The sequence below is a fragment of the Alligator sinensis genome, unplaced genomic scaffold (assembly GCF_000455745.1).
Source record: "Alligator sinensis unplaced genomic scaffold, ASM45574v1 scaffold1244_1, whole genome shotgun sequence".
Classification (NCBI taxonomy): domain Eukaryota; kingdom Metazoa; phylum Chordata; order Crocodylia; family Alligatoridae; genus Alligator; species Alligator sinensis.
This window is the reverse complement of record NW_005842591.1, coordinates 640,767-649,977: the sequence shown is the minus strand read 5'-3', so window position 1 is coordinate 649,977 and position 9,211 is coordinate 640,767. Positions and strand designations below refer to the sequence as shown.

The window sequence follows — 9,211 nt, the reverse complement described above, 5'->3', positions numbered from 1 at the left end:
GGCTGCTTGCCGGGCGCAACGGCTTGTTGAAAGGGAGGGCGAGGAGGAGGCTCCGCGCTCCCTAGGCGGAACGGTACTCTGGATTCAGTTGCCATGGAAACTGCACTGCTGTCCCAGATGCTGCTAACTTTGAAGTCCACACAGGATGGAATCAGCCCAAAAATAACAATAAGACGCTCTGGGTTTTAAGGTGGATCCGAGCAGTTGCTACCCCAGTGCCTGGGCTGGACTGGGGAGGGTTTCCGCTCATGGGTGCCCCTCCCCACAGAGCACTGCCCAGGCCAGCTCCGCTGTCCATCGCCCTGGGCCTGTGACCCTCTGGCGTGTCCTGGGCCGGCTGTAGCTGGCCGGGGCCCGCGGGGACACGGGCACGTCCTCCCTCGCGTGCCTTGCAGCAGGCGGAGTTGCTGCCTCCCCGTCCCACGCAGCAGCCCGGGCTGGCATCAGCAGGTCGGCTGGTCCCGCGGGCTGGGAGCTGTCCCTGGTGGGCACTGGCTGGAGACCCCGGCCACTGAAATGCCTCTGACCCCCGTCACACCCATGTGAAGTTCACAGCTCTGTGTGGGGTCCGTGGCACGAGCGCTGTGGGTGACAATGCCCGAGCCAGCAACGCCGTCGCCTCCTTATAGGAGCCAAGGGGAGAGGGAGAGAGGGCCTCAGTAAACCCGGGATGTGAAACCCGCTGTCGATTTGTTACCAGCCAAAGCAGGGCTTCAGGGGTCGGCGCTGGGACCCAACGCCCCACAGCGGCCCCCGTGTCCGCGGCCCCTCGCTACAGCACGTCTCTGCCATGCCTGGGCACCAGCCCTGGCCTGATGAGCTGTGCCGGGTCTCGCAGAGCAGGCGCAGGGCGTGGCCAGGACATGGCTGCCCCGTCCCACCCGGCAGGCCAGTGTCGCCCCGCACAGCCCGTTGGCCGAGCCAGCTGCCAGGCGCCGGCTTCCCAGGGCTCTCGGGCTTTGTGCCTGGACGTGCAGGGCGTCAGGCATGGCTGGAGGCTCCCTTCCCCCCTCTAGGCCCCAGCCGGTCACCCCCAGGCTGCAGCCCCCTACTCTCCCGCTGTCCCTGTAGCGGGTGCCAGGCACTGTCCTGGGCAGGGCCCTACGGTCAGGTACGGGGTGCTCTGTGGCCGCGCCCCTGCTCCCTCCTAGGTGCCCCTGGCTGCAGGGACCTCCGCGGGGCCCACCCCTCCCGCCCCGCACGGGCAGGACTCGCTTCTGCCCTGTGCCAGGAGCGAGTAATTTACACTTAATTGGGATCAGGTGAGCGGCCTGCGATGGGAAGCGAGCGCAGAGGCTGCGGATCGATGTCGACTCCGTGTACTTTAATTATTCACTTAATCGTGGTGACACGGGCTCCTTAGCATCGGGGGTAATTAGATTGGTGTTCATCGATTCCCTGGGCCACTGCCAGCTGCAGAGAAATGACCAGGCGCTGCCCCCAGCCCTGCCTGCGGCCCCCGGCTGGCCTGGCTCCGCGGAGGCCCGGGTGGGCAGCAGGGAGCTGGGCCAGGACGCGTGCGGCCATCTCCTGCCTTGGCCGGCCCCATGCGGCCGCAGCGGTGACCAGGGCAGCTGCGCTCCCGGCCTGGCCCGCTCCTGCATGAATACGTAATCAGGAGGCAGGAAGCGGAGCTGGCTGTGCCCTGGGGCAGATGCACGGCTGGCTCCCTGCGCTGGCTGGTCCAGGGCAGCCCTCCTTGCAGAGGTGCCCGGCCCAGCCCCTCACGCCCATCTCTCCTGTGCCCAGTTCCCATCGATGCCACGCAGGGGATGAAGATGCTGTACGTGTTCGTGGACATCAAGATCGACACGTCTCACTTCCTTGAGACCGTGCGCTTCAACTTCCGCCCGGGCGCCCGCCTGGCCCTCGTCAGCACCATCCAGTTTGTCTCGGCCCTGCAGGTGAGGTGACGGGGAGGGCCCCGCTGCCAGCAGCTGCCACTCGCACCCCAACACCTGCCGGTGCGGAGAAGCAGCCCCCAGCGCCTCCTTCACCTGCTTCCCAGCCAGGGCCCTGCCTTGCTGCCGGCGCCAAGCCCCTGCGCTGATGGGCTTCAGGCGGGTCTAATAGGGCCCACGCTCCTGCTTCTCAGCTGGCACCGGTCCCGGGGGGGTCTGGAGCATGGGTGCGTGGCCATGTGGCCTCGGGGACCCTGGCCCTCATCCCCTGGGCGCAGTGGCCTCTGGGAGATGGTTCACAAGCTTGGCCTGTCTCCTGGAGTGCCTGGGGGCTGCTCTGGGCCAGAGCCGGGGGGCACAGTCACAGGGGATGCAGCTGCCTTGGCCCCGTGTGCGTCTGAGCGGCTGGGGCAGGCCCATGCCTCTGTGTGTGTGTGTGCGCGCGCACCTGTCCCTGTGGGCCACACGTCCCTGTGTATTGCAAGGGCTTGGGGGTGGCTGGGGGCACATGCCTGTGCATGGCAGGGGAGTTGCGGGGGCGCACCCGCGGGCATACGAGGCATCTCCCCTCCGCCCTGGCACGTCACCGCCACGGTGCTGCTCGAGCACTTTATAACAACTGGGATCGGTGTTTCGCGGTGGCTGCCCTCCCCCAGCTCCCGGGGGAGCTGGCGCGGTAAATGTCAGGGCAGGCAGTCGAGCACTTGGCATTTTGATGTGCTGCTGGAAGTGGCCGGGGAGGGCTCCGGCAGGCGCGGGCAGGGCTGCCTGTGGATTAGACGCTGCTTGTGAATGGCCGCCTGGCAGGACGGAAGAGATGAATGAGCCTCTTGAGCCATGTCTGTCTAAACACGGGGTTATTGAAGCGTTAAACGTTTGCTCTTGTATTTTAATTGATGCGTCGGCTGAGCCGGCTGCGGCATCGCGCTCGCGCGCGCTCCCTCACACCAGGTGTCCCGCGCCAGCCGGCAGGAGAGCTTGCGTGCAGCTGCAGCCAGTGCAGAGCCCCCAGCCCCATGCGGCCTGGCCCCGGGAGGCTGCTCGTCTCTCACCCAGGCTTGGGCCTGACGGGCACCACACCTCCGCGTCGCAGGGCTGTGGGGCATAACGCTCCTTCGCCACACGCCGTAGAGCTTGTCTCCAGGCATGGGCATCAGTCAGCCCTGCCCCAGACCAGGGCTTCAAGCCCCTTCCCCTCCCTGCACCCCCGCTCCCCCATCTGGTCTCAGCCCAGCTGTGTCTCCCCGCAGGCTGCCTCGCAGGAGCTGCGCCCGGACTACGAGGTCTGCGTCCCGCAGTGCAAGCCGCTGTCCCCGGGTGAGATCCTGGGCTGCACGTCCCCCCAGCTGGCACAGGACACGGATGCCATCGTGTGAGTACCTGGGGGCACGTGCCCGCCCACACTTGGGGAACGTGTCCCTGGTTTGCTTGGCTTTTCCCGGCCTTCCCACAACTCGGCCTTGTGCCCAGCCCCTGCCTGGAGCTCTGCTGCCAGTCAGGCTGGGGTGCAGGAGCGCCACGGGCTCAGCTGTCCGCCAACCCAAGTGCAGCCCAGGCCTCTTCATGGCCGGTGCTGGGGCAGAGGCTCCTTCCTGCCTGTTACGCTGCACCGAGTGCCACTGTGAGGCAGGGGCTGCGGCACCCGTGCTCGGGGGGCCGTGGGCGGGGTCCGGCAGAGCCAGGGGGCTGGGGCACGGCTCGGAGCGGCTGGTGCTTGCCATGCAAGAGAAGTAATTGAGTCGTATATCAGAACAGATAATAGATGGAAGGGCGGGCAGATAATTGGAGAAGACGGATGGCCAGGGCCCAACATCACAGAAACATTAATTTTATTTAAGGACAGCAAATTAGAGGGAGCACTTCGCTTCCTATCACCTAATTATTTTAGGTAATGGAAATGCTTAATGTACTGTGAATACAGTGCGCTGCAGAATAAATAAATAAAGCGGCCCCACCCCGGGGATCGGCCGGCAGCGCCGCCACGGCCGCGCCGGCTCCAGGGAGGCGCCTGACCCTCCGGGCGCCCCGGTGGCAGGGCAGAGCTGGGGGGCTGCGGAAGAGGTGACTGGTTCACGACGCCTTTGAGGCCTTTGGGGAGGGGTCCCAGGGGCCGCACGTCTGCGCTTGGCGGGTGGCCCTGGGTCAGGGTCCGTGTCCCAGAGCAGGGCTGGAGCCGCAGCACTGGTGACCCTGGGGGCGGTGGGGGTCTGCTCACACGAGTCAGGTGCGCCTTGTGGCCAGTCCTGTCCCCAAAGCCCCCCAGGGCTCCTGGCTAAGGTTTCCCCAGGTGCCCGTTGCTGCCTCGCAGCCTGGCAGGGCTTGGGCTTCTGCAGCCCCAGCTACTGGAGTCCCGGGACCAGGGAATCGCCACCACCCCGGCAGGCTGGCGGCTGCGTGGGCAGTGCTGCCAGGGCTCAGCCCCGGCTCTTCAGCGTTGTCTCCTTTAATAAGGGCCAGCGAGGGCGCGTCTTGGGAAGCTGCATGGGCTCGAGGGGTCATCGCCTGCCTGGCCCAGGGCGGGGGGACAAGCGGGGGCCACGGTCAGCTTTGTTTTCCTGGCGAGGCACGTTCCTGCTGCTCATGCACCAGGACGCCCCGGAGCTGGCGTGGACAGACCCCCCCAGCACGCCGGCCCTGGCCCCGGGAGATCCCCAGCCTCAGAGACTGTTGGGCTGGCGGACTTTCCTTCTGTTGGCTTCAGCTGGTTGCCTTCGCGGTTCTCGCCCTCCTGTGCGTGGGGCTGGGGTATTCGGGCTGCTGTCTGCGCGTGCTTGACGCAAGCTTTCCCCGTCCTCGTCTTGCCTGTCTGCGCTCTGGAGAGACGCTGCGGCCAGGGGCCGCGGGGCCAGGCAGGCGGGTCCTGGCGGCTGCGGGTGGCCGCTGTACCTGCTCGACCCCGCGCGCACCTTCCCGAGTTGTTATTTTGTTATTTGGCCCCATCTCTGGGGCCAACTTTTTTGCAGACAAATTAGCTTTGATCTCCCGAAATGTCATTCTCCAATTAAAGGCAAAAATCTAGTCAAGTTTTACGTCTGAATTCATTTTCCGAGCCCTCACTCCATTAGGGCAGCTGAATGAAAGGCTTTGAAATGTAATTGCTGACTTGAAATCCGATTAGAAATGGAAGCAGAAATGTCTATAACCAGCCGTCGCGATTGAGCCTCTCCAAGGGGCCACGCGCCTGCCTGGAGGAGCATGCCCGTGTGGACGAGGAACGGGCCCCTCTCCCGCGCTCGTCCGGCAGGGAGCGCTCCCCGGGCAGGGCGTGGAGCGGGCGGCATAGGTCAGAGGGGGCAGCGCCGGGGCCAAAGGGGCACCTCCCGGCTCTGGGGTCTTGCCACGCAGGTGCTGCTCTTTGCTGAGCTCCTTCTCTCCCTGTTGCAGGTACCTGGGGGACGGGCGCTTCCACCTGGAGTCCATCATGATCGCCAACCCCGGGATCCCTGCCTACAGGTACGGGGCCAGACGGGGTGGCAGGGAGGGAAGGGGCCTCATGGTGAGGTCCCAGTGCCCGCCTGGCCCGCCGGCTGTGCGGGTGGCAAACCTCACAGTTGACAGCCCATCTGGAGGCCTCCCTGGAGCGGGGTTGTGCCTAGCACCTGCCCCAGCCCTGCCCAGACTACACGGGCCACGGGGGCCACGTCTGCAGGGAGCTTCCCCGTGCAGCCTCGGGCAGGTCGCTCCCCAAGCCTCTGCGGCGCCCGGGCGGCAGCGCACGGGGAGCCTCTGACCCAGCCTGCCCACCTGCCGCTCTAGGCTGGCTCTGGAGGGCTCTCAGCACGGAGCCGCGGCAGGCGGGAGCGAGGGCAGGCCCCGGAGAGGGGCAGAGGGGAGGCGCTGGAGGAGATGAACACCAGCCATTTACTCGGGCTGAATATAAACATTTTGACAAGTACCTGTGAAAGCTCTTTGAGGTGCAGCCATTAAACTCCCGGCTGCTGCAGGCAGAGGCCATAAAACGCGATGATGAGGCTGCTGAAAGCAGATGAAATATCAGGAGCGAGAGGCAGGGCCCGCTCGGCAAAATCTGAATTTCTTAGTAGGTCGTTTGTTACCGGCGGGAGCCGCACGTCAGGTTTATGGTGCTGGGGAAGCTGCGGAGCCCGAGTGGGATTTGATTAAAATTCTCCTCGTCAAACAAAGCAACAAATCACAGATCCCTCCGTAATGGGGGGGGAGGGGGAAGGGAGCGGGGGGAGCCTGGGGCCAGCCGGCACCCTGGGTTGGCGGGAAGAGAGCCGGCCCGCACGCTGCGCTGCGCTGCGCTGCCCTGCCCTGGTCCTGGCTGCCGGCGGAGCCCGGGGCACTGCTGCCTGCATCCTGCTCCCGCAGCCCTCGCCAGCTGCTGCTGCCCCCCCACCTCCTCCCCCTGCCCCCGGGGGCAACAAGCCAGGCAGCTGCTCTGTGGGGAGCACTGGGGAAAAGCCCTCTCTCATCCCCAATTAGTGCTAATGAGGCTGCTGAAGGGGAGGGGGTGCAAGGTGCCCTTGACCAGGCAGGGAGAAGCTGCAGCTGCACAAGCTGCCTTGCAGAGCGAGGCACGAGGGCACGGGAGGCGTGCGGATGTGGAGCTCTTGCTGGGCTGGCTGGCAGCAGCGCTGGGCTTCGGGGCCTCGTGGGCTTGGTGGGGCCGGTGTCGCCCACTGCACGCGAGGAGCCGCGAACCTGCGGGCCCATCCCTACTGTCCCGACGCGACAGCCTGGTGCTGCCGAGGGATGTAGCCGAGGTCCTCTCGGGACAGGGGACCCCATCCACAGCCCTCAGCCGGGCGCCCTCTGAGCCAGGGCAGTCGGGGCTGGCTTCTGCCCTCCTTCAGCCCAGGCGCCGGCCGGCGTGGAGAGCAAGGGAGGTGCGGTGGCCTGGGCTGGGCCCTGAGTATGTCTGCGCTGAGGGGTGGGGGCTGGCCCTGCTGCTCAGCCCCCCCCGAGCCACCGCTGTCTCCCTGCAGGTACGACCCCTACAGCAAGGTCTTGTCCCGGGAGCACTACGCCCACGAGCGCATGCAGCGCGCCCGCCAGGAGGCCATCAGCACCGCCGCCCGGGCCCGCACCTGGGGGCTGATCCTGGGCACGCTCGGGCGCCAGGGCTCCACCCACGTCCTGCAGGTACCACCCCGCCCCGGTTGCCCCCTCTGCTGCGCTCTCCTTGCCTCGCTCTGGGCTGGGCCCCAGATTTGGCTGTGTCCTGTCAGTCTCTGAGGTCAGTCTGGTGTCCCTCCCATGCCTGGATGCAGTGAGCTGCGCCTGCCCTGACTGCCCCGCTCTGGCATCAGGGCTGCAGCCCAGCAGGATTAGATGTGAGGCTGGGGGCTGCTGTCCCCATTCACCTGCACCCTGTGCTGCTGCCATGCCCCCCGTAACTCCCCAGAGCTGGTCGCAGCATCCTCCGTGAGCCCTGCCGGCTCCCCCAGCCTCAGCTGCCGCTAACAAGGACCTGCCCAGCTATCAGCCAGGCTGCGCGCGGCCCTGAGCCACGATGGCAGGGCAATTAGCGGCAGATGAGTGGGAGCCGGAGCCTCGTTAAATGTGCCCCTCGCTGGGGAGAGCCGGCTGGCCCCACAGACCCGTGGCAGCCGCCTGCAATTAATTCTCTATTTTTGTTTTAATGAGACGAGCGTGGTCGGTCCTGTGCCGCCTGCCTAGGCCCTGGCACTGGGGCTGGGGCTCTGCAGCAGCACGTCTCAGCTTGGGCCAGGGACAAAGGCTGTGGCAGCCCCGGTACATGGGGGCCCTCACCCTCTGTGCCCCCCGTGGCAGGGAGCTGGCGGGCAGCTCCGCGGGCCTCTTTGCTGCTGCATCCTGGAGGGGCTTGGTCCTGACTGAGCCCCCCCTTCCCCGCTGCAGTGCTGGAGCCGGCCCAGGGCTCTGCCCCCTGCCGCGCCCCCGGGCCAAGCTGTGGCTGCGGTGGGGGGCGTTGCTCCAGCCCCTGGAGAACATTTGTCCAAGTCCCAGCCCCGCCCCCAGCTTGGCAGCGCCTGGCACCGTGCTGCTGCTGCATCCTGGAGGGGCTTGGTCCTGACTGAGCCCCCCCTTCCCCGCTGCAGTGCTGGAGCCGGCCCAGGGCTCTGCCCCCTGCCGCGCCCCCGGGCCAAGCTGTGGCTGCGGTGGGGGGCGTTGCTCCAGCCCCTGGAGAACATTTGTCCAAGTCCCAGCCCCGCCCCCAGCTTGGCAGCGCCTGGCACCGTGCACAGCCTGCTCCCAGGGGAGGGGGCGGGAATACCAGGGAGGGGGCTTGGCATAGCCGGGGGGGGCTAGGGGCGGAGGGGGGCACAGCAAGTCCGTGGCAGGCTGTGGGGGCACAGCTGTGCTGGCCTGGGGGTGGGGGAGGATGGTCAGGGGATGCTTACCGTGCAGGTGGCGTTGGCAGAGCTGTGGGCAGGGGCCTCGGGCCGGGCCCGCAGGGCGCACCGTGGTGGGACCGTTCCTGTTCCCGTTCCCCTTGGGCCTGCCCTGCTGCGCCCGTGCAGCGGCCGTGCCGGCTCGGCGGCGCTCTGCTCTGTCCTGACTCCGGGCTGCGGCCCCAGCGGGATGGGTCAGGACCGGCGTCGCAGGGCCCCGGCCGCAGCTCCGAGGGTGGAGGAGTGGGATCTCCCTGGGCAGACGCTGCCCCTGACCGTCCCTCTGGCTGCCTGTGCCTCTGAGAAGGCTGCTGCTAACGAGAACAGATTGTTGTCATTGAGCAGTAATTACTTCATTAGGCGCAGTGGGGGGGCGCGCCACGGAGCTGCATGGCGAGGGGGGGCACTGAGCGCGGCTGCAATGCCAGCTTTGCCCACTGCTGTGGGGGGTGCGACTGGCCTGTGCTTTGGGGGGCCCTGAAACAGCCTAGAGACCAGGTCGCCGTGTGCCCCCCTCCCCAAAGCAGGGGGCACTTGACGACCTTGGCAGGGGCCAGTGCCCGCTGAGCTATGGAGATGGGCATGGGGAGGGAGTGGGGCTGGCCCGGTGCCTGCCCGGGCGGTTGTAGTGTGGCACAGCCCTGCCGCGGGGGCTCTCGCCTGTTCCCTCCATCGCACACGGTCCCGAGTCAGCTCATCTGTCGTCCACCCCCCCGCCCCCCCAGCTCCCCTGACTGTCCCTCTGCCCCGCGCTGCAGCACTTGGAGGCGCGTCTCCAGGCCCTGGGGCTGCCCTTCGTCAGGGTGCTGCTGTCTGAGATCTTCCCCAGCAAGCTGCAGCTCTTCCCCGACGTGGATGCGTGAGTACGGCTGCCCCGGGCTGCTGCCCTGCCCTGCCCTGCCCTGCCCTGCCCGCGCCCAGCTCGCCCGAGCTGCCTCTGCAGCCCCCCCCCCCCCCCGTCCCTGCAGTGCT

General features: G+C 67.1%; 1 protein-coding gene across 1 annotated transcript in view; it reads left to right on the top strand.

The window, feature by feature from the left end:
• Positions 1-9,211, top strand: part of DPH1 (diphthamide biosynthesis 1) — a 28,565-nt gene that overhangs the window by 15,590 nt on the left and 3,764 nt on the right. The window contains exons 4-8 of the mRNA XM_014524311.2: positions 1,750-1,904; positions 3,152-3,273; positions 5,286-5,354; positions 6,851-7,007; positions 8,998-9,098. Coding sequence (XP_014379797.1) covers positions 1,750-1,904; positions 3,152-3,273; positions 5,286-5,354; positions 6,851-7,007; positions 8,998-9,098 — 604 coding nt within the window. The remainder of the gene's footprint in view (positions 1-1,749; positions 1,905-3,151; positions 3,274-5,285; positions 5,355-6,850; positions 7,008-8,997; positions 9,099-9,211) is intronic.